Here is a 25196-nt window from a genome sequence, read left to right on the forward strand (position 1 = left end):
CATGTTAAAACCATGTTTGATTCCAAAGCCACACTCTTTCTTAACACTACTCTGTCTTAAAAAATTTAGAAGAGTTTGTTAATCTTTATAACTGACTCTGGTTTCCATGTTTAAATTAAAAGGAAATAAAATGTTTTAAAACTTTGATAATTTAATACAAATACAGATCTATTATGTTATCTATTGTTCCCAGACTCACTGTGAAAGATATTGAGACAAAAATGTACAGAGACAGTAAAAGTACCATTTTGGTCAGAAACAAACCCATTCTCAAATAACAAGATGCCGATGTGGAATCTAGGGACAACCTGAGCCTGACAGAAAGCAAAAAGGTCAGGTGGAGGTCCCTTCCACAAAAAGATGCTGGGAACTCCTCAAGCATAGGAAAGAAAGGACCATGGTTTGTTGAAAAACAACGTTGCAGTGAAGTAAACAGTTTCAGTCCGTAGAAACACTACATAGACCTATGCAAGAAAAAATAAATACTGCTAGCAGCTGAGCCAAAGCAAATGTAGAATCTGAGGGACACATTGGCCCCAGGATTCAAGTCATCTAGGTTTACTGAAATCATTAAAATAAGGATTGCCCATATTTAGAAAAGCTCACAGCAGGCAGGAATACTTCCAGACTTCTGACACAATATCAGGAGATGTCAATCACCACTATGTGTTTTTACACAGTACTTGGTGGACAGAGAATAAGGCTGCTATTATAATGAGTTTACCCTGGATTGGCCCCAGAATATAAAATAAAACAATAGTGATATTATAAGCCAATTCTGTGCTTTGTCATGCAGATATGTACCAGAGCGTGGGTTCTCAACCCCGTGACCTGTTCTCCCCACAAAAGGGCATTTGGCAATGTCTGGAGACATTTTTGATTGTCAAAACATGAGGGAGGGGTGCTATGGCATCTACTGTGTAGAGGCATCCTACAATACACAGGAAATCCCATTCCCAACGCCCTCCTCCCCAAACAATTATCCAGCCTGGAACCAGAGGAGGCCATAATTTGCGGCACGAGGGGTAGGTTTCGTCATTGCTTCTTGGAGGCTCCCCAAATATCAATTGTCAGGAATCATTACTGGTGGCAGAGAAGTAGGTCACCAAAAGGACTAGAAGGTGAACTTGAAAAAGAGAATCATTTTCCTTTTTATCTAAAACAATGAATCATCCTGAAGCTCAGGCTTCAGGTTCCTTTGGTTCTCATCCGAATGAGCAACTTTGGCCTTTTCTGACATCAACTGAAAACCCAGGGTCCTTTGGCGCTGGGGTTTCTACCAGGGTATTGGTTTCTTTCCCCGGAGCAATGCGTGGTGGGAAAGGGAAAACACTTCAGGAATGAAGCCTTTTCGTGACGTCATTTATTTAGTCTAGGTGAGGAATTTTGCTCTTTAACTACAGGAAAGTGGCGGATTCCCAGGAGCTGGAAACCGGCCCAGAGAACATCCACCAAAGACGTAAAGAGCGTTGAGTTTATTTATAAGGGTACCGCGAGGGAGAGAGGTGGCGGAAAGCCCCGTTTGTCCGGCTTTTTATGGCTCGAGCCTGCCGAACCTTGAACTGCTCCCTCCCGGGGAAGGGGAACGGGCGTCCCCAGTAGGAAGATCCGCGCAAGGCGGCGGGGGCGGCTTCCCCTGGGGGCCGTCCGGTCGCCGGGCCTCCTCAGTAAGTAAGGAAGTCCCCTTTTCCAAGTCCTTATGGCTTCTGGAAACCGCCGGTCCCGTTGGGAGGAAGGGGGGGCGAGGTCGACGGGAGCGGTCCCGGGACGAGGGAAGATGCTGGGCAGGCGGGAAGCGGCAGGAAGAGGCGGGACTCCTGCCTTTTGTCTCCTGGTTCTCAGCCCCGGAGTCAGCCACGAGAAGCCCTCCCGCCAGACGCCCCAGCCCGCGGGAGCGGATCCGGGAATCCGCCCGGCCCGGCGCGGCGGGGCGGGCCAGAGAGAAGCCACGCCCTCCGGGGGCTTCTTTAAAAGGCGGTCCGCGCGCGCCAGCCGCGGCTCCCGGCTCCCTGCGCGCTCTCTCCGGTCCGGCCTCTCTAGCTCCGCCCGCAGTGCGTGCGCCCGCCTCTGACTCGAGTGAGTAGGGGCGGTGGGGGCGTCTCCTCCCAGCAGCCCACCCTGGGGGAGGGGGCTCCCACTGCCACCTGGGTCCTGCGGCCACCTTTCCGGTAGTCTCACGTCCCCAGCCTGGCCCGCGTTTGCGCTCCCACGCGTCCTCCTACCTCGCGCCTCAGTTTCTCCCAGCCACCCCCCACCCCGACCCCCAACACACCTGCTGTATTCCCCGCGGCCGCCCGGGCCCTGCCTTTGGATCCCAGCCCGCGGGGCAGGTAAATAGCCCTGAGTGACCTTTAATTTCTCAATACTGGTACCTCTAGAGGAGAGGCGGCGTCGGGAATTTAACGTCGCTGTTTAATCCACCTTTTAGCAGCCTGGGCCCCCCCCACCCCCCCACCTGGAGCGGGTCCTCTCTCCGCCGTTGGAAAAGGGGTCTGATCTCTGGGTCTCCTGGGTCTTGAGGGTGCAAGCCGAGCCCGACCTTCAAGGGGCTGATCGAGTTAGGTGGGGGCTTCTGCAGTTCCCTCGGGCCCTCATTTGTCCCCGATCAGAGCTCCTGGCATCCCCATTGTTTGGTGGTCTCTGCCCACCAAGTACCAAATCTCAAATGTTTAACGAACAGTCAGAAAATGTCACTCGATCTCTCATATTTTTCCAGAACTTTCTACCACTCAGGTATAAATTAAGATGCCAGAACGTTTGGTTGTGAAATTCTGCAACAGGTCCTGAAAGTCCCCTACTGGGTTCCAAGCTGGATTCAAGAGCTCCACGTAGGCACCCCCCACCCTCCGGGGGAGGGGAAGGCCCTCTAAACCAGCGGTTCCCCTCCCCCTTTGAAGCTGGGATGTGTGTTGGTTTAAATGGTTACTGGAAATTTTAGCCTATTTTATTTGCAGTTGGAACACATTTTATCGTTATAAAGAAAATCACTTTGAGGTGGCAGTTTTAAAACTTGGACTGTGAAAAATCTCTTTAGTTATTGACCTTCCTAATGGACCTGTTTTAAAGCTCTATTTAAAACAAAACAAAACCCAAAACGTCATTCAACCATGAAATTGGCTATACTTTGACCCAAAATTTCAGGAAAGAATTGGTGATAGATTTTTAAAAGGGGGAAATCTCACATAACTTCAAAACTACATAGCAAAGTATTAGTGATTTTATGAAGTAGTACCCGGTCTTCACTATTCTTGATTGTCACTGACTCTTTTATCACTAGTTCTCAGGGTCCTTCATCCTCAGCACTCGGTTTAGAGCACTGCAGAGGCAGAATCTACATCATGAATCTGAAACTGTGTTTGCTTGTGTGCCTTGGTTGGATTAGAACCTCTACTGGTTAAGTGAAGAAGGGAGAGAATAAGGTGCAATTGTTGGGAGCAAAGATTTAATTTGACTCAGCAATAGATATTTTAGATTTGATATAAAGTTTTTATGAATTTTTAATGGATTCTTTCCAATGTATTCAGTGAATTTTGATCAGTACTGTTCTATGCTAAGTACTATGTTGAAAGCAGTACTGATTGGAGGCCTCTCCTGGTGAAATTGCAGAGTCACCCAGATTTGGGTGAAATTGTATTTTATCCTAAAACAGAATGTTGGGCTGGGGATGTGGCTCAAGCGGTAGCGCGCTCGCCTAGCATGCGTGCGGCCTGGGTTCGATCCTCAGCAGCACCACATACCAACAAAGATGCTGTGTCCGCCGAGAACTAAGAAAAAATAAATAAATGTTAAAATTCTCTCTCTCTCTCTCTCTCTCTGTCCCCCATTCTCTCTCACTCTCTCTTTAAAAAAAAAAAAAAACAGAATGTTAATATAGAAAAAAAATCAAGAAATGAGAAGCTTTCAAAATCTGGGTCTAGATGCAACCCTGTTCCTAAACAGCTATGGAGATCTGGGTATCTAGTTTTTTTGTCTATGTTAAAAATGACATGCATCAAATGAGATGGTGAGAGAGAGCCCTCTAAGGGAAAGGAGGCATGACAAGCCAGGAAGGGCAGAAATGAACCACTCTGGCCAGAATTCACATTCCAGCAGCAGCACCCATTGGCTTAGTGCCCTCAAGCAAGTTAACTTTATTCTCTGGTCTTGATTACTTGTCCTGTAAGATGGGTATAATAGCACATACCTTAAAGGGTTGTTATAAAGAATATAAATGTGTGAACAAATTTCCAGCATGGGAGAAATTTCTTGGGATTAGATAACATTCTGTACTTTTCTAAATATACGTGGGAAATGGATAGCAGTGAAAGTGTCTTCTGGGAGAAAGCTGACTCAGACTTGTCTCAGTATCTCCTAAGCCTTGCCAAGGGGCCAGCTTTTCTCCCTTTGTGAATATTCACAGGTTTTCCTCAAGGCACCATATTATTTCCTGGGCTGATATTTTATAGCTGTCTCTTGAGTTCTTTTGGACTGGGATCTTCATACTCCCTTGGGGCCTCAATTATCTAGGTGTGGATTTCTAACTGTTTCTGAGTCACAGACCTCTTGACAGCCCTGTGAATCCTCTGGATCCCTTCTCAAAATTCTTTTAAAGTACATGGTACTGAATTTACTGATGCCAACCCAGACTTTAAAGGAATCTGTGGACTCGGTTAAGAGTCCGGATTTAGGGGAGTGTTTATCAGTCTGAATTTGAGAGAAGCCAGCTTCAATTTGTAAAAATTTTATTGTTAAATCACAGAGGAAGAACCAACCAGTAGACCTATATTATGAATCACTTGCAAATGATATCAGATTCCTTGCATTTTTGTTTATGATCTCATTGTGCCAACATTGCTAATTGTCTTTGATTAATGAAAAAAAGACAGACACCCTGAAGGACTTCAAAGTTCACTTTAGTAAAGAAACTTTCATGGTGGCTTCACAAAGGAGAAAAATAGAAAATTGAGACCTTATTTAGTACATAGAAGTGCAGGAAATACCCAGCTTAAAAAGAACCTGTGCCATAGAAGGAGGACAGTATTACTATATTTCTATTGCTAGCAGTGGCTTAGTTTTAACAAACACTATTAATTTGGGGCTGAGGCTAGGGCTGGGGCTGTAGCTCAGTGGCAGAGCGCTTGCCTAGCATGTGTGAGGTACTAGGTTTGATCCTCAGTACCACATAAAAATAAACAAATAAAAGGCATCTGTCCATCTACAACTACAAATAAATAAATAAATAAAACTAGTAATTTGGAATTGGGATTTTATTGGTATTTGTTTTTAAGTTGAATTAGTAATTTTTTTTGGATTCATAGTTATGAATCACTTAATATCTCTCTGTCTCAGGTTTGCTCTATATAAAGTGGGAATAATGGTAATTAATGCCTAGGATTAAATTAATAAGCAAACTATTTAACATGATTAAAGGATACAGTAAACTTTATAAAGTACTTTTAATTATTATTACCTGTCACATGGCAGACACTATTCTAAGTGTTCTACGTATATTGCTTATTCACAGAATTGCCTTCCGATATAAATAAGTATTGTTTCCATTTTTAAAAAAAGGGAAGTAGCAGATCAAATAACCAACTTGTGATTATTTGGCAAATAGATAGGGGTCTTAGCATTTAATTCTAGGTCTAGCTCCATGTGAAAATCATGTAAATGATAAATTATTGGCATAGTTAAATATCTTGTAGTTTGCACAGATTGTGGATTGCTATGGCAGATGCCGGGGGGTCAGGATTACCAAGTTTATAGCATAGTTGCATTTTAATTACAGTATGTGATTTGGCATACTGTAGTAATCCAGATTTGTGTCAAGAATTTTGCTGTACTCCAAGTTGAAGACATAAGTGGTTAATAGCATATAGAATTAGTTAGAATGGTAAAGCTGAAGTAAACAGAAGAGTTTATTAGGTAGAAGGAAGGTTTTCCTCTTGGTGAGGTTAATAGCTTTTTGGTAGAAGTAGTTTGGGTGTGAGATTGACATGCAGAAGCCACTAGCCACTTAGCTGGGTGAATGAAGATTGAATGGAGAGAGGTACATTCCTCTGCTTGTTGTTTGGTAAATCAAGTACTTATAATTCACAGTGATTTAGATGGCCTCAGTACTCACTGTTCTTTGCAGAAAATCAGATGTAGGAGTTTGGGGACAGCTTGTAATTCTGGAGACAAAACATGAGTCTGATTTGATGCTTTGGAAGTTACTTTGGAGATCAGTGACCTCAGCAAGTCACCTAACAATGGAATCTGGTAGCCATATTCTGGTCAAGGAGTGCTTCTGAAGGAAAAGGAAGCCAACACGTGTGGCATACTGGCATTTTTCCAGGTACTTTGCAAATGCTATCTCATTAAATCTTTACAACCACCTGTGAGATACTTCTCATTCATTTTTACATTTCAGCTAAAGAAATTGAGGCTCAGAGTTTAAAGAACTTGGCCAGCTGCTAACTGACTTTCATAGTTAAGTCTGCCTAATTCTTGAGTTCCACATTCTTTCTTGCTGTGGTTTCCATGGCAGACATTACTAATCACAGTAATTTTTAATGCAGGTCAATGACTGAACTTCACAGTCGTCTTCAGCATAGTCACAGGAATCCACTGTCAGAGGATCTGCAAGATGAAACTGTTTTGCCATCCCTACAAAATGAAAACCATGCAGACGTCTTTTTTTTTTTTTTTAAAGATCAATAAATTTAGTTACATTTTTAAAATATATATGTATATATAGCATTTTATCATATGGAAGAAAAGTCAAGAGATGAATGACAAATCTAGGAAAATATTGGCAATTCGTAGCACATAGGGCTAATTCTTTTGAGTACTAAAAGATCTACCCCAAATCAATAAGAAAAAGATAAATATCCAAAGAAAAAACAAAAAGGATATAATAAATAACTCCAAAACATGAAAATATGTTCTACACTACTCATAATAAATAAAAATAAATTATAATCACTAGATATCATTTTTCAAGTACTAGTTTTCACATATTGAAAGGCTTGAAGTAACATTCAGTTGAGAGTGAAGAAACAGTCTCATAATGGTATTAAGAATATGACCAGTTAGAAATATACTGTAATAATTCAGGGTAGTTATGTTCTATAAGGTTGTAATGAACATTGAATTTACAAATACTGAGCCATTGCTCTTAGGAGAAACAAAGGGGTAGGTTACTGTGGGCCTCTGGTCACATTTTCAACAACTTATCAATAAATACCCTTATTTTTATGTGTGTTTCTGTTTAAAGAAAACTTTTTAAAATATTTTTATTTTTTTCTCCACATTTTTGGATTGGTACATTATTGTACATACTGATGGAATTTGTTGTTACATATTCGTCCATTCACAAAATACACAGTGTGACAATATAATTTGTTTTAACATACATTTTCTTGCAAATAATTAATTTAACACAGTATTTCTTTATAATAACCTTACCTAAGAAAGGCTTAACATTTTCTTGGCCCTACATAATGTGCCTAGAAATTTCTTTGGCTCTAAAAAGTCTTATAACAATGCTGTACTCTATGCCTTTTAATTTGGTCATCATTTCATGACTCCACACAATCAGCTGCCTATCCATATCTTCATGCATAGATGTTATTTTAGCATTTTCTGAAGAAGCCTCACATAGAGATTGGTGAATTTCCCTTTCCTTTTTCTAGATGGACTGTGTTGTTTGTTCATTAGCAATAATGACTCCACAGCCATGAGCACTGTAGCTTGAGCCCAGGAGAGGTTATCTAACACGTATGGAAACCATGTAGACTTCTAAAGGCCTTTTCTATGTGCCTCTCTGTCATTGGTTATGTTGTGTTGCTATCATTTATTTACATGTTTTTCCCACCAGTGTAAACACCCTGAGAAACAGACATCCTTCCTCATATCCATTTTATCCTCAGCTTCTATCTCAGTATATGGCTCATGACACTTTTTTTTTGTGTGTGTGTGTGGTACTGGGGATTGAACCCAGGGCTTTGCACATTAGGGAAGCACTCTATCATTGAGGAACATCTCCAGTCCCAGTGTATGGCTTTTAAAATGCTGTATTACATTTATAGGAGAGCTTCCCAAACAGTAAAGGACTGTGCAGTGTTTATCAGCAGCCCCTAACATAGAATAGTTACTTGAGATACAGAAATGAAGTCAGAAGTTAGCTGGATGAGGGAGGGAAGGAAGGCAGTTGCCTTGATGGGAAGGGGTTGGGGCATAATGAGAGACTAGATATGTACTGTATGGGATGGGGAGGGGAAGTGAGTATTGATAATGAATGTTGAACATTGTGAAATATTGGTAATAGACTAATCATTTATTGAGTGCCTGTCTCAGTAAATTCTTGTAACTTATCTTCATTTTACATAAAAGGGAAATGACACTATGTTGGCTGCAGAACTCATGCTCTTAATTTGCTTTTAGGCAGAACTGTCTTAAAAGCCAGGTTAAGGATTTGGCTTCAGTAGAAGAGACATGGACCATGTAGTGGATCACCAAGACATGGAGAGGCCGTCCTTGGCTCAGCATGTTCCCTAGCTAAAGGAAGTAGACTGAGTAGGGAGTTTGGGTAGCAGAATAAAAACGTTTTAGGACAGGCATCAAGTAAAGCTTATTTTCTAATTAACTGCAGCTCTCAAATACTAGCCTTTTAAAAATCATTGTAATTAGGGACACTGCTACAAATTTATGTTCTTTATATGACACTCTTTCTTGGCTCATGATAAAACTGATTTATAAGAATTTTCACTTTTGAGGAATTGAATCATAGCCAGGTTCTAGTGTAATAACAAAACCTTCTATGTAGTAACACAGTGTCAGAACTTCTGGAAGCATTTAAAATCTGGGTTTATGGAGAGACTCACTCCAGACCTTCAGTACCAGATCAAGTAACAAACTAAGTAGTCACAAATAGACTTGAAATGAATTCAGACAGGTCACTCAGATTAAAGTAAATGTAGCCCTATAGTATAAGAATGACTCATATGGTCATTTTGTGGCACTCAGTTGGTTACCTAGAGAATAGTTAACTTTACCGAAAGGTGAGTCAGATTTAGATGATAGTAATTTCCTTGAAGGGTAAGTCTTGGGAATTTTGGGTGGTGCCTTAGACTGGGGAGAGGCAGGAAGGAGTGATTGCACATAGGTGTTCAATTGTAAATCAAGTGTTTTACTGTGATGCAGTCGGTAAATCCTAGCGCTGGGACTCTGTCAGACCCTGAAAACCAAAGAACAAGACTAAATATTGTTACTAGACAAATCATTTATTTAAACCTATGTTTGGCCTATTTTCTGAGATATGTGTAAAGTGGGATTTTATTTCTGCTCTTGCCATTCTAGAAATTAATACATAAGATTTGGGAAAAGCATGCAGTCCATATAGCTCAGTGCAGATCCAGTTTGCTGTGATTAATGGCAGCTGTTGTGGAGTACTGCCGCCAAAGGCTTACAAGAAAAATGAGGCCTCACATTTTTTTCAATATGTACAGCAATGCCAAGAGTGACAGAATTGGAAGATATCACACATCCTCCTGCCAAATTCAGGAAACTTCCTTAGGGGTTCAACCTAAAAGTGTAAATTTGAACTTCATTTCTTAGTCACCACTGTAGGTGGAGCTGTTGTTATTATTCTTCAGTGTATTTTAATGTCCCAGACAAAAAAGGTTTGAGTGATTAGCCTGCTGATTTTTCCCTACCCTCTTTACAGCTCTGCAACTGTGTTCTTTAGGGGTGGTTCAGTGGGTTTTCCTATTGGAATACTGATTTTTATCTTCACAATACTCTGTTTCCCCATATATAAGATAAGAAAACTAACCTCAAGTTGAACAATATTATAGTAGTTGAGTTAGCCCAAGTTTATCTAAACCAATCAGCCTACCTATTCTTCCTTATTTCCATTATGAAATATTTCGGATATACAAAATAGAGAATAATTTAAAAGAAAACCCAAAGGTAACTACCCACTATCCATCCTAAAAAAGAAAACATCAATTCAGCTGAGGCTTTCTGAAAATGCTCTAGTACATTATTTGTCTGTGTGCCAGAAAAGGTTATTTTAGAACTTAGGAAAGCCCTTAAACTGGATGCAACAGTGTTTTGATATATGCCAATTGTCTGGTAGGTGGTGTGGGAAATACAGAGATGTGGCCTCACCTCAATGAACAGAAGTTTCTAACATGGTACATTGAATGCTGTGAAACATGGTAGGCATTTCCTGAAAGCTGACACTTCCACATTTGGCTAGTGTGGCACGTACAGTAGAAATTAAAGACAACTTACAACAAGGAAATTTACAGTAATTCTGAGTTACATAAGAAAAAGGAATGCTGTTTCCTCCTTTTAAGAAAAATCTAGGCGGCTCTTCACTTGCAAGAGAAGAACATAAAGTGATTAGTTGGGTTTTTAAAATTTTATTTTCTAATGTTATTCAAAGACTATCTTATTTTAACCTTGATCCTAATAGAAATCTGACTCCTTAATGGTGATTGCTGCAAAGTAAGTGTGTGTGAAAATGAAAGGTACCAGATATTAAACACTTCTTCACCTTCTAATAAAAGAAATGCCTCAATAGCAGAAATGCCTCAACAATAGCAAAGTATTTTAAGAGCCAGTTGATTCTGGGATCCAATTCAAATAATTGTAGTGTCTTCATGTACAGCCCAGACTCCATCTTTTGTAGTCTTAGGACTCATGAGGGAACCTGTTGGGTGTCTGTTGTGTCCGTGAGTATTATAGAAAACTTAGGGAGTCAAGGTGCCAAGTCAGTGTCACTGATTGCATTCTCAACTGAAGCCAGCAGAGGCTGGTGGGGCCAAAGCTCTGTGTCTTAGGTTTGGCGGTCAGGCTCAAGTTTCATTCTGGGTTTAAATAATAGAGCACCTTTCATCAGGAAATAGAATAAAAGATTTATGCAGCTACACAAAGGAAAGCTTGCAAGTATGCTGTGTTGTGGCAACATATTGATCCTATGTAGATACCTTCAGAGTAAAGATGGTAACACTGTGGATCCTTGGAATTCCTTGTTCCTATCTGCAAACTGATTTTGACAGTTCAGTGGTTTTATTTTATCAATTGTGTGTGAGTGTGTGTGTGTGTGTGTGGGGGGGAAGCTATGTGTAGATGTTGTTTGTTTCTAGGAGCAGGAGTTCTAATTCCAAAGTGCCTAAAAGGGAATTTATTGGCTCACATAACTGAGTGCAGGGTAAGATGAGGCACAGCTGAATTAGGGACTGAAGGGCTCTAAGGGCTCTTATTTCCTCTATGCTAGATTCATTCGTCGGTACTTCTATAGTGGCTAGGCTGCTGCAAGCACCTTTACCTCTTATTCACAAAGCTCTAAATCAAAGCTCTGGGTTTAACTTTCAGTAAATTGGAATTGGTTATGTACCCATTCCTAAACTAGTAACTACAACAAGAAGGGGGAGTGCATTGATCTGACTGGCAATGACTGAGTCACATACCCAGCCCTGGAGTTTGAGGTTGCTATGGTTTGAGTGGTTTTGTCCCTTCCAGAACTTGTTGAAATTTAATCTCTAATAACAGGATCCAGAGGTAGGGCCTAAAAAAAGGAATTTAGGAATGAAAGGATTAATACCACTATAAAAAAGGCTTATGGGGCTGGGTGGGTGGGGTTCTCTGCGCTTCTGTTACGTGAGGACAAAGCCTTTCTCCTTTGGAGGTGCCATCTTGGAAATGGAGACCAGGGATTGCCCAGACACAAAACCTGGTGCCTTGATATTAGAGTCCCCTGCCCCCAAAACTGAGAAATAAATATCTGTTCTTTATAAATTACCCAGTCTCAAGTATTCTTTTATGGTAGCACTAAACAGGCTGAGACCGGGATAGAGTCAATATTATCTAAACCAAACTATTTGTGGTAAAGGACTGTGTAGGAATCCATCTCGACTTAACTATAGCCATGCTGGACATGACCTCACTTTTGTCTACCAGATGGCCCTGGCATACACCCAAAGCCCTATAGGACCAAGTCATTAAGATAGTTAGCTGAGCCAGCTGTTGATGCCTGGAATGTTTCTTAACAAACATTGGACATGTTAATCAATTTTGAGAAAGGCCAGGTACATTCCAGTTGGCCATAGTCCACCTTTGTCTCAGTGTAGCATATAAATCCTTACTACCTCCCTTGAGTTATGGGGATCCTCCTTTCTGCTGCCCAAGACAGGCTTCTATCAGTAAGTCTCCCTACAAATTACGCTTTGTACAGTCCTGGACCTGTGTGCCTCTTCTTTGGTCTTTTGACCCCTTCCACCTTTGGTGACTGTTTCTCATAGAACAGGAACAGATTTTTCAAAAAAAAAAAAAGAATATATGTTTTTAAAATTTCCAAGTACAAATCCATCCATCATGCTCTTGGTCATTGTGGCATAATACATAAAAATTTTTGTTAGTTCCTTTCCTTTTGTAGTAACAGGATTATATATAATCCAGTCTCGGCTATTCTGTTACTACTTATTTGGCTTATAGTTCAGGAGGCTGGGAAGTCCAAGTTTGGGCACCAGCATCTATCTCCCTGGCTTCTGGTAAGGCCATGTGCTATTGCATGCATGGTGGAAAAGTGGAAGGGCAAGCAGGTGCATCCAAAGACAGGATGAGAGAAGACCTTATCACAACTCTCTAGTGTGATAACCCATTTTTTTTTTTTTTTAGAAAGAGAATTTCTAATGTTTATTTTTGTTTGTATGTGATGCTGAGGATCGAACTCGGGCCACACGCATACCAGGCGAGCACGCTATTGCTTGAGCCACATCCCCAGCCCTGATAACCCATTCTTGAAACAACTCTATGAATCCCGTCATGAGGTTGAAGCTCCCATGAGCCAAATACCTTGCAGTAGCCCCCACCGTCACACATTACTACACTGAGGAATTAAGTTCCACATGAGTTTGGGTGGGGACAGTCCATATTCAAACCATAGCAAGTTTCAAAGTGCTTATCTGAATTTTGGCTCAGATTGGAAATAAGCATAGTGGACCATCACCAGGAGACAATATTTTAATAAGTATTTCAAACCACAAGATAGTTGCCTCCCTGGAAGAAAATCTGGGGAAAGTATTACCTAGAAGAGGGATAAAATGCCCACATCAATTAATTCTGTGTATCAAGAAAGACCTCATCTAATGTTCAGGAAATTGTTGGGTTCTGGACCACCGTAATGGGTGAGGACGGGAGTTCACCACCCCCTTTTTCATGTTAAGGATTGACAGTTCTTCAGTCTTTCCTGCTTAGCAGCACTCCTTTCCCCTTATGTTTCACCAGGTTTGCATTAGTAAGGAAGTCTCAGCATTTTTAACCTAGCCAATTTTCTACGGAGGCAAACTGCTCCCCCAAAGAGATGGAACAGGCAAGGGCTAATAGCATCATTACAGAAGGGAAGTCTGAAGAGGATGGTGGGGGCGGGGGGTAGGTAATTACTGTGTTTTTAGATACCACTCAGGAACCTGCAGACAAAATGTGTCTTCTAGCAGAATGACTTTATTTATGGCTAAGGCGGTTGAGGATGCTGGTCATTCAGAACCAGGCATTTAAAACTCTGTCCCAATAGACCAATTTGAGAGGGAATTGAGAGGATTTTTGATTCCATGTCCTAGTAAGCTAGCCTAGGATTTAATCTTCCAGCTCTACATCACATTAGTCCACATTGTTCAGAGGTTATTCTGACACACAAACAGTTCATGTTTCTGGGAAGAGACGTTCGTAGCTTTTTCTGTATGGTCTGACAGATCTGTCACGGAAAACCAACTGTTGGCTGGACTAGTGGATGTTGGGTGTAGTTGTGCATAGAAACTGAAATCACAGCCATCTGGGTGGGTGTTTGTTGTGGTTACAGCAGGGCTGCACGCACACAGTTGTACTGGACACAAACACAGCTATTTGTGCTATAATTGTGCCTAACTTTAGCAGACAAATATAAAAGTTTTTCTTGCAAAGCAGCACACTTTCTTCCTCCCTAGAAATTGTTTATGGCTTATATATGTTGAATATTAAGAATTTAGTACTGTTACAGTGAATTAAACATGTAGTAAAAACCTCCACCCAAGTGTTAGCTGTTCAGCTGGGTTTTTTAAAAAGCTCTTTAAAGACTGGGGTGTTCTCTCAGGGCGATGTTTGCATTTCCACTCCCCAGCTTCTTTCTTAACTCCTGTGGATTCTAGTGCATAGTTTGTTTTGTGCCTGGTGACCTGTACCATTCTATTGAATACAGGTTCTTTGTCTTGTAGGAAAAAAAAAATTGCATGACAAGCCAGAGTTTCCTAATGAAAGAGCTGCAATTTGGGAGAAGAGATGAGGTTATTTTGGAGGAACGCAGGCCTTTCAAAGATGTGGTTTGAGTGGTTCATAAAGCAACAAGATGTGCAGCTGTCTCCTGGATTTAAACAGCCCTCTAGGGAGCATGTAAGACAAGCACAGGGGACATTCTGATGAATCCTTTGTTCCTACAGAATGCCTGTCTGGGGAGGTGGAAACAAGTGTGGGGCCTGTGGGAGGACCGTGTACCATGCTGAAGAGGTGCAGTGTGATGGGAGGAGCTTCCACCGCTGCTGCTTTCTGTGTAGTAAGTATCCCCCTATGCCCCACCTTTGACAAAGTTTACATGCAAAATGCTTCCATTTATCTTCTTAAGAAGAAAATTGGTTTTGCTAAGGAAGATGATTTTAGAAGCACTGGTGGGTTTTATCTGCCTGTTGTCAAAGACATTGTGAGATAGCAAATACTTGATAATGAGAGAAATAGAGCTAAAGAGAACCCCACACACAAATCCCCTCTAATGACAACTGCCTTCAGTTTTAAAATAGTTGAATATCAGTTTAAGAAAGCCATTCATTGATCATGTGAGTCAAATAAATTTTCTTCAATGATGGATTTATCACATCTAAGGATCCCACCTATATAGATATTTGCCTTATATATTATATAGTGAAACTTACGGTAAGAAACCATTTGTTGAAAATAAATTTGCTTACTATAAGAAATAATCTTCAGGAAAAATATATTTGAAATTTGAATTGTCCGATTTCCATAGAAAGCAACATTCAAGGTATCTGGACTTCTTTATAGTGAGAGTGCTTTGCAGATGACGAGAAATAAAAAAGAGTTGCGGTTATTAAAAAAAAAAAAAAAGTTTTCCAGATCAGTGTTTGCTGTGTACATCTGTATAATAGCTACGGTTTCTCAGAAGATTTGGTTTAACCATTTTGGGGAGGAAGTTAGTGACTTTCTTGTTTCTTTTAAGTAATCAAGTTTTCATCAAATTTGTAAGCAAGAAAGTATAGAGACAAAGAGAAATGCAAATACTTTAGAAATTGTTCACAATTTCATCTAAGGTTAAGCCATAATGTCTACACATAATAAAGTCAGCATTGAGAAAACATCAAGTTCTTGGTAGTTTGTTGCCAGAATAGATGTCACTTTATTCCACTAGAAAGTCTTCAGTGTAAAATAATAGAAACTTCACAATATAACTTTCAACCAGCCAGCTTAGTCATCTTTCCTCCTGTCCTTACTTTTGTCCTCCTTCCCCTTTTCTGCTGCACTGTTTGATTTCCAGCTGCCCAATTGTGCTATCAGTGAGTTCTCTCACAATATACTTTTTCTCAAGCTTAATTGAAGTTTCAGAAAGTGAAATAATGTCTGGGAAACATGATGACATGTGGCAATTTTATGAAGTGGGATATGTGGAAATGTTTTGTGGCAAGAAATCCATCAAGAAAGAATGTATTCTCCTTTGAGACACAAGAGAAAACAAATTCAGGCTTTAAACCACTTGCTAGTTTTCAGACACACATTCACTGCTGGAGAAGCTAGGAGTAAGGAAGAAAGGAGGGCACTTTCTCCTGTTCTAGGGAACACAGCTAGAATTGTGGATTTAAAACTTTTTATCCCTGAGGATGTTTTTAGAGGAGAGACCTACAAAGGCAGCCCCATAAGGCACTCACTACCCTTTTTGTCAGATTGTGATGTGCCAACACTTGGTATGAAAAAGCCAAGAAGGGTTAAGTCTTAAAAGTTGGTAGCAAAGGTTTTAAGATTTTAGGCATTGTTAGTTTTATTCCTTTTGTGCATGTGATCAGAGCCATCTCTGAAACTTGTTTCCCTCCTGTCAGAAAGGCAGATCGTCAAAGTTTGAAGCTTCTGGACGTTAAAATTCCAATACTTTCTAAAGCATATCTTGGAGGAAGGCCAATAATTTTCATCTGTAACTTGACCAGTCTAGCTGCTATCTTGTGACTTTGGGAACCACAGGAGAGGTTATGAATGAGAGCCTCTGCCATTACCATTTGTGGACCTCATGGTTCTAAGGAAAAGGGTATTTGTTGGAACATGTTTAAAATCATAACTTTTTCCCCCTTAGTGGTTTGCAGGAAAAATTTAGACAGCACAACAGTGGCAATTCATGATGAGGAGATCTATTGCAAATCCTGCTATGGAAAAAAGTATGGGCCAAAAGGCTATGGTTATGGCCAGGGCGCGGGCACGCTCAACATGGACCGCGGCGAGAGGCTGGGCATCAAGCCAGAGAGGTGAGATAGGAGGATGTTTGTTATCTTCAGAAGTGAGTTACAACAGTTAGCATTGCTTAATGGTCAAGAATCTGGAAGTTTCTGGATTTTTACTTTAAGTGAACAACATTTTTACTTTATGTGACTCAGATTTTCTAATGTAAATTACTAACTATTCTTTAATTTCAAAATATTGTGTTTTGTACCTAACGAAGTTCTTACTATTCCGGTGATTATATATATAAACAATAATAAATAAATATATATTTATTTATTATTGTTGTCAATGGACCTTTATTTATTGATTGATATGGAGTGCTGAGAATCGAACCCAGTTCCTCACACATGCCAGGCAAGTGCTCTGCCACTGAGCCACAACCCCACTCCTTCAGTGATTTCTAATATTGGTTTTATAGCATTTCATGGTGTATAAAAGGGTCATGGTGTTCTAAAAACCAAGTGATTTCATAGCACTTTAGAGACCATATATCATGAAGTGAAATCAGAGAAACATGGTACTTAACCATGACAGGCTTTCCTTACATGCATTTAAGCAGTCAGTGCAAATCCCTCAGTCATTCCTTCCATGTCATAATGTTCTCATCAAGAAATTACTTTTCTCTAACTTAAAAAAAAAAGAAATAATTTTCTGTTTTTAATCCTTTGAGAGACAAATGTGAAACTTTGAAGGTTATAGTACCATAGTATCAGGGTGCTAAATCTGTTAACATTCACTTAATATTTTATATTCAGGCTAAATAATAATGTGTACTACATTATGTCTCACCTCTGTTTTTTTCAGAATACTTTCTTTCCACACTCAAGGTTCCTAAGCCTTCTTAATGACTCTGAAATCCTTGTGTCATGTGGTAATTGGAATACTTGTGGAGATTGAACATCTTCACAGAGTTGGTCTCTAGGGGCAGCATAAAGTGGGAAGAACACGTTCATGGAGGTCAACCTGCATTTTCAGTTCAGGCTCACAACTTACTAATTCTGTAGACCTTCACTAAGTTATTTAATATCTGAGCCCCAAGTTCTTCATCTGTAATACAGTTAATAATTCCATACACTATGAAGTTGTTAAAAGGCAGATGGAAGACTCCATCTGAAGTTGACACAATTGACAGATTTGGAAATTTTTCTTGGGACTTTCATAACTACAAGTGATGGATATCATTGTTAATAAGTTTTTAAAGAACACTCTAAAAAGTAGATTATGGAGATTTTTTTAAAAATACACCTACATTAGGGTCAACTGGAGAAACCAATACAGTGAATTAGTACTTTGAATTGGTATTTGTTGCTTAGAATATTTCCCTTGGCCACCCACAAAGGATGTTGTATATTAAACAACTTGGGTAGAAGTGTATGAACAATTCCCAAAAATGGAGATAGTGAAGATGAAGATATTGAAGATGCACAGGAAGTATTTGAATAAAATGTTTTATGAAAAAGCAATATTCTAAATTAAGATTTTGATTTTTTTATGTATGTAACTTAATAAGATAACCCAGAAAACTTTTTTTTTCCAAGTAGAAAGTATTGACACTTAAGCCGCTGCTTATTCAGTGGTGTCATCTATTTTATCTGCTTAACATACGAGGTTCTACAAGGAGGGCCTCAAAGCCCAGATGCTATTCTGCACATGTTAGTATATCTACTTAACTCAAAGAAAAACAATTTCTGCTGAGATATGTTCTACCCTGGTGACCTGGAAATAGTGACAAAATACTATTCTGTCTAGAGAAAAAAAATAAAGCTAAACTGAAATAGCCAAATTTTCTAAAATATTTTCCTATGAAGAAAATAGTTTAGTCATACTTTACCTTGCTCAAGATGTACTGGGAAACTGATCTATAAAACATGCTTAACTTTATTAGTAACTACTTAAGTCAGTTGATCAGTTTGTAGAAAATAATTTTTTTGGTATTGGGGATTGAACCCAGGGGCACTTAATCATTAAGCCATATCTCTAGACCTTTTAAAATATTTTATTTAGAGTCAGGGTCTCACTGAGTTGCTTAGGGCCTCACTAAATTGCTGAGGCTGGCTTTGAACTAGTGATTCTCCTGCCTCAGCTTCTTGAGCTGCTTATCGGAGACCAGCTAGTTTGCAGAATTTAACTGAAGAATTGTTTAACATTGATTTTTCACTCTCATATGAAGAACAAAACTAGATATGATTCCAGTGATTTTGATACTGTGAACCTGGGATAAAAATAATTACTTAATGAAGAGGCTAGCACAGGGGATTATGAATTGTTTAGACTCAGGAACAAGATATTTGAGTATGGGAGTTTGGCTATCTTTTTGTAGTAATGAGTCTATAAAACAGGTTAAACAACTCCAGCCAGCACCTAAGAGTAATTTCTTTATTCTTTCCCCTATACTGGCTGCAAAGGCTCCAGCCTTGAGACAGGATAGCAGTTAAGTTCCGCAGTTCCATAGTTCCTGCCTTCTGGACTTATAAGGGCCTTTTTTGAAACCTTGCCTCATTTTTCTCCCCCCTTCTACAAGTGTTCAACCTCACAGGCCTACAACAAATCCAAACACTTCAAAATTTGCTCAGAAATATGGAGGTGCTGAGAAGTGTTCCAGATGTGGGGATTCTGTATATGCTGCCGAAAAGATAATTGGAGCTGGAAAGGTAAAGTGCCAATTTGAATTAATAACAATAAATGACTCCTCTCCGCTCCCTTGATGCCCCAAACCTCTTCATGTCTCAGTTAAGTGCTGTGTCTTCTGCTTTGAAATAAACTTTTTCTAAACCAAATTTCCATCAGAATCAATTTTTTGACATATCACTTCTTTCTTATGTAAATTTTTAAAATTTATATATGACAGTGGAATGCATTACAATTCTTATTATACACATAGAGCACAATTTTTCATATCTCTGGTTGTATACATAGTATATTCACACCAATTCATGTCTTCATACATGTACTTTGGATAGTAATGATCATCACATTCCACCATCTTTAATTACCCCATGCCCCCTCCCTTCTATCCCTCTGCCCTATCTGTAGAGTTCATCTATTTCTCCCATGCTCCCGCTCCCTATCCCACTATGAATCAGCCTCCTTATATCAAAGAAAACATTCGGCATTTTTTTTTTTTTTTGGATTGGCTAACTTAACACTTAGCATTATCTTCTCTAACTCCGTCCATTTATCTGCAGATGCCATGATTTTATTCTTTTATTGCTGAGTAATATTCCATTGTGTATATATGCTCCTTTTTTATCCATTCATCTATTGAAGGGCATCTAGGTTGGATCCACAGTTTAGCTATTGTGAATTGTGCTGCTATAAATATTAATGTGGCAGTGTCCCTGTAGTACGCTGTTTTTAATCCTTTGGGTATAGACTGAGGAGAGGGATAGCTGGTTCAAATGGTGGTTCCATTCCCAATTTTCCAAGAAATCTCCATACTGCTTTCTGTATTGGCTGTACCAATTTGCAGTCCTACCAGCAGTGTATGAGTGTACCGTTTTCCCCACATCCTCACCAACACTTATTGTTGTTTGCATAACTGAGGGACACCAGCAGGGTCTGGAAACCCAACATCAAGGTGAGTTACAGCTTGACATGTCACTTCTATGTTTAAAACTTGTTTTCATAGGGAATACTCCCAAAGGTCATGAATGAAAAGGGCAAGACTGTCAAACAACCTGGGATCTTCGGGTTAGTCCATGTAATCAGGGTCAGGACATCAGATGCTAATTAGGTGTGTAGATTTAAAAGTTATCACTTTAGCCTCATTAAGATGCCCAGTTCTTAACCAAAAGGTAGCAAAAAGAGCACACTAGATTTGTAGCAAGACCTAAGATTGCTCTTAAAATAGCCTTCCATAATATAGCTCCCAGTCTCTGAATGAAGTTTGAAGACAGCCCTCTTGTGGGTGGCCAAGAATGCAGATACAGAGGAGGGCCAATGTAGCCTTCTAGTTGAGCTGAGCCACAGCAGCCAGGGGCTTGCTTTGGGTTTATCTTCCTGAGACACTTCTTGCCACATCTAAATTATATTGCAGGAACCATGGCTCTCAAACATGCTAACACAACTGTCTCTTCTAGCCCTGGCACAAAAACTGTTTCCGATGTGCCAAATGTGGGAAGAGTCTTGAATCCACAACTCTGACCGAGAAAGAAGGTGAAATCTATTGCAAAGGTAAAACTAATGTCCTACTGTTATCAATATGAGTATTCCAGTATTCCATAACTATTATTTCATGAAGTATCACCAGTATTAAAAAAGCCAAAGTACTCTGAAAACAGAAAAGCAGTGTTGCTAGCTATTTGAAAATACAACATCCAGAGATGCTTACAGATGACGAGAGAACCACAATATTAAGTTTCTGTTCAAAGTGTGCAAGTATATGAGGGTAACAGACAACTTAGCTGATCTGACTGCCATGCTTGTTAAGTCAACATGAGCTGAACTCAAAGGAACCAGAATGTTGGATATAACTTCACAGCTTGAAAATAATTACTACAAGGCACATTTTGCATCTGAAATAAATTGATTTTGGTATAGTCAACAGTTTGGTTTTTTTAACTTATGGGAGTTTCTTAAGTAATGCTAGCAAAACACAATGGACTTGGCACTAATTCTCCATTTTCTTTTGTAGGATGTTATGCCAAAAACTTTGGCCCCAAAGGATTTGGCTATGGCCAAGGAGCAGGAGCCCTTGTTCATGCTCAGTAAAAGTGTTAACCCAGAACTAATCATCACACACTGAGAATCTCTTCATAATCTACACATATAATCTTGTAACACTACACTACTGTGAAATTCTGCCAGCATGAAGTGTTGTGTATTACCCTGTACTTGTATAGGCTGGCTAACTTGTAGGAAGAGAGCACTATATCATTTTACTTTAATTCACCAGCATTTTCAGGAACCAATTATTTTATATTTTAAATAAAACTTCAGTTTCATATGTGTTCCTTGTCTTTTAATTAATCTTTTGGAGGAGCTGTTTTGATTTCTGTTAATTTTAAATCATTTGGGACCCTACATCTATTTTGTTAAAGACAACCTATCTAGCTGACTCACTAGGCTCATGTTTGAGACACAGGTGTTGAAAAGCATTTCTTTTAATCTGGGGGATGTGCCTTAGGAGTGTTGTCAGGCAGGTGGTTTCACCATTTCAGCTCCTCAGAGCTGGCGTTGAGGAGTACAGATCGCCTCATCAGAGCCTAGAACTTCTCTTTTGGAGCAGTTTCCCCAAGTGTAGCTTCTGAAGAACCTGCATTAAAACTTCCTGGGAGAATTGAAAGGCAGATCTGAAAGCCCTGCTTCAGCCCCACCAAAGCAGAATCTCTAGCAGTAGGTCAGGCACAAAAGTCCTTCTAACAAGTTCCTCCAAAAGGCACAAACAGACCCAGAGTAGTGGGCACACTATTAAAAAAACAAAACAACAAAAAAAACCTTTTGCTATCTGTACTTAAAAGTCATTATAGCTGGAGCTGGCACTGGGTTCAATCCTTAATACTGCATAAAAATAAAATTTTTTAAAAGTCATGATAGCTAACTAGAATCTGGGGCTTAGCTCCACTTGAACAGGATGTTAAGTAAATTTAGATGTTAACTAAATTCTAGAAACAGGTGCTTTTTTCACATTTCAATTCTGCATAAGTAACAAAGAATATTGCATTGTCTGAACATATTCATCTGCCTCGGGTAGAAAAGGGTATTAGACTAAACAAGGAATTTTCATTACTCACCCCCCCCCAAGATTATTTCTGATTCAATTTCAGGTGTGAAGTTGGTCTGTAATGTATGTTATAAAATTGCACCAGCTTGATTTGTGAACGTAGTCTTTCCCAAGCCCATATTTATATCCAAAACTGCTTATTCAGAAAAGCTAATGGGGAGGATGAATGGATAGAGAGAAAACATTTTAAAAAGAAACTTTGGAGGTTGTTTGAGAGTATACTTGGCAAAACAATTCATGCTTTCTCTATATCATCCTTGAGCAGCTTCAGGTATTTTATACAGCATACCAATATCAATGTGGGAGGGGAGGGCCTTTTAGTTAAAGCTGGAAAATAGTTAATTGGCAATATTAGAAGTGGAATTGAATAGTTATGGATCAGACTGATTCTGTGTAAGTCCATAAATTCCTTGACATTCCCACTTGAAAGTGTTGTGGATGTGTTTATCTATCCCTATACATTTACAGTGCCCACTAGCATACTGAAAGAGTACTGAACTGTCCACGGTACCACTATCATCTAGGGAAATGTTGGGGTGAACATTCAGTTCTCAAAATGTTTGCTTTCAGAATCCCTTTACATTGGTGAGGTACTGAAGAATCCAAGGAGTTGTTGTTTTTTTTTTTTGGACACTTGTTATCTATCAATATTTTCCACATTAGAAATTAAATTTTTTAAACTTCAAACTTCATCTATCGCCAAGATTAAATAACGGGCCGATTTATCCTTTCACTAGCAACAAAGGCAAATTACACAAAAAACTTCAGGACATGAGACATAAGGCAACAAAGGATAGTTTCTGGGGTGGAGATTAGCCTACAAATAACCAAAGCTTACTCCTTAGAGAATTTTTAGGATAGACTGCAAGAAGGAAAAGTGCTGGAAGCCACCTTGAGTTGAAACAGAGCTGAGAGTGCCAAAGAATCAAGATTGCTAGTTTGCAGGACTGGAGAGCTGTGCAGAGAGAACCTGAGACCTGTAGACACCACCACCCCAACTTGCAAGTCTTCAGCTTAGTTCTGAAAAATGCATGTTAGATACCTGTGATGCTGGGGGTGGGAGGTGGTGGGGGGACCCACTGCTCTCAGAAAAAAGTCTGCTGCTTACATGGAGCAGCAAAGTGCTTGGCCCCACCAGCAAGATGGGGAAAGAAGATTCCCAGGACTTCAGAGAGTACACAAAAGACCTAAGCCTTAGTAATGGGGAATAATTACCTCTAAACTGAGCACTGCTCTGGTCTTGCCTAACAAATCTGAAAAGTGAGACCTGAAAGGATCAAATTTGCCAAGAAACTGCATCCCAAAACAAAGCTTAAAAATTGGTCAAGAATATAAAAATAAGCCAGGCACAGTAGTGCACACCTGTAATTCCAGCAGCTTGGGAGGCCGAGACAGGAGAATCGTGAATTCAAAGCCAGCCTTAGCAATTTAGCAAGGCCCTAAGCAACTCCAGTAAGACCTTGCCTCTAAACAAAAGACAAAAAAGGGCTGGAGATATGGCTCAGTGATTAAGTGTCCCTGGGTTCAAACGCAAGTACCAAAAAAAAAAAAAAAAAGAAAAACAATGAAAAAGAAGAATATAAAAATATCCAGTACCAAATTGTTTGGGATTCAACCAAAAATTACCAGGCATGCAAAGAGGCAAAGAAAAAAAACATAATGAAGGTGAAAAATGCCTAAACCAACCAGAACTGGCATAGATGTAAAAATTAGCACATGAGGACATTACATATTTTCAGGAATCTGATGAAAACTAAACTAACAGATGCCAGCAGCATAAGCAACAAGCCCTTCTGATGCCAGAAACGAAAACAATCTGAGTACCAAAAATACTGCCTCCTATTAAAAATACTTGTCATGGGCTGGGATTGTAGATCAGTGGTAAAGTGCCTGCCTAGCATGAGTAAGGCACTCTACCATGGGTTTGATTCTCAGCACCACATATAAATAAACAAAAGTAAAAGTCCATTGACAACTAAAAAAATATTAAAAAAAAATACTTGTCAATGCTTGTAAATGGTGACAGAAATTTACCTGAGCACAACATTTATATTCAATTTAAAGGCAAAAGAATTTTCAAAGAGCCATATCTGGTTTCCTTGAGCTATGACTTGTTGACCTAGTCAAGGGGCATTATGAATGTTTGACTTGGAATTGTGGATTTTCTATTTTAAATGTCACATAAATACATTAAATTAAAAAAACTCTTACATTAAGCACTTGACAAAACTGAAGGTTTACTTTGTAACAAGAAGCGAAGACTTCTTGTCCTGGTTGTGTACAACTTATTCCCAAATACATCTATAAATGAGAACCACATATCCTCATCCCGGGTTCAGTCCACCAGTCTGGCAAGGACTGCCATGCACATGGATAAGCAGATAATGAAGAGGATTAAAGAACCTGACTAGAAAGAACACTGATGGCTTGCTTTATTTTGTATACTGTTTAAAATACAGTTGCTTGAGCTCTAGAGGTATTTCTTTCAGTATCGCAAAATAATTATGAATTGAATATTATGAATTGAAAACATTTTCATTTAATACCACTGAGTTCTCAAACCATAAACAATTATGTGAACAAAAGAATAAGCTCCCTCAATAATTTTCTCCTTTTTAAATTCTCAAAGACTCCTTGCCATTAGGGTGTGATCAGTGTTTGGTATGTTTCATTCTGCAATATTTTATTTATTTATTTAAACTTGAGAATTTTTCTGAGGATCCTAATCCCATGAAACCCAAAATTCCTAGAAAAAATGTATTATTTATATTAAAAAATGATACACACAATACACAGAGAATTAGAAATTACTAGAATACCGACTTCACCTTTTATTTAAGCAAATTCCTATAATCTTTTGCCACTTGAATCCTAGTACTAGGATAATAAATATGCAGAACAATGTTTTCATCTTGTAGGTACCACCATAGTTTCTTCAATATAAGTTAACTGAGTAAAATTGAAGACAAGCACACAC

The 25196-nt window shown here is 39.3% G+C and overlaps 1 protein-coding gene and 1 long non-coding RNA gene across 2 annotated transcripts in view; one reads left to right on the forward strand and one right to left on the reverse strand.

Annotated features, from left to right (window-relative positions):
- The window catches only part of LOC144378598 (uncharacterized), a 154117-nt gene extending 151737 nt beyond the window's left edge, over nt 1-2380 (reverse strand). The window contains exon 1 of the long non-coding RNA XR_013440440.1: nt 2273-2380. This is a non-coding gene — a long non-coding RNA (uncharacterized LOC144378598). The remainder of the gene's footprint in view (nt 1-2272) is intronic.
- Nucleotides 1920-21440, forward strand: Csrp2 (cysteine and glycine rich protein 2). The gene is made up of 6 exons (XM_005330439.5): nt 1920-2076; nt 14442-14554; nt 16352-16520; nt 19019-19148; nt 20577-20670; nt 21131-21440. Exons 2-6 carry the CDS (start codon nt 14443-14445, stop codon nt 21205-21207), a joined length of 582 nt encoding a protein of 193 aa, XP_005330496.1. The 5' UTR covers nt 1920-2076; nt 14442; the 3' UTR covers nt 21208-21440.
- The last annotated feature ends 3756 nt before the right edge of the window (nt 21441-25196 follow it).

This window comes from Ictidomys tridecemlineatus, chromosome 6 (assembly GCF_052094955.1).
Source record: "Ictidomys tridecemlineatus isolate mIctTri1 chromosome 6, mIctTri1.hap1, whole genome shotgun sequence".
Classification (NCBI taxonomy): Eukaryota; Metazoa; Chordata; class Mammalia; order Rodentia; family Sciuridae; genus Ictidomys; species Ictidomys tridecemlineatus.

What these genes read in the sequence shown, in the direction of transcription:
- Csrp2 (XM_005330439.5), top strand. Translation starts at nt 14,443, where the DNA reads ATGCCTGTCTGGGGAGGTGGAAACAAGTGTGGGGCCTGTGGGAGGACC. An exon ending in CTGGGCATCAAGCCAGAGAG is followed by an intron (nt 16,521 to 19,018) that starts GTGAGATAGGAG and finishes CCCTTCTACAAG; the next exon opens with TGTTCAACCTCACAGGCCTA. An exon ending in AGGTGAAATCTATTGCAAAG is followed by an intron (nt 20,671 to 21,130) that starts GTAAAACTAATG and finishes TTTCTTTTGTAG; the next exon opens with GATGTTATGCCAAAAACTTT.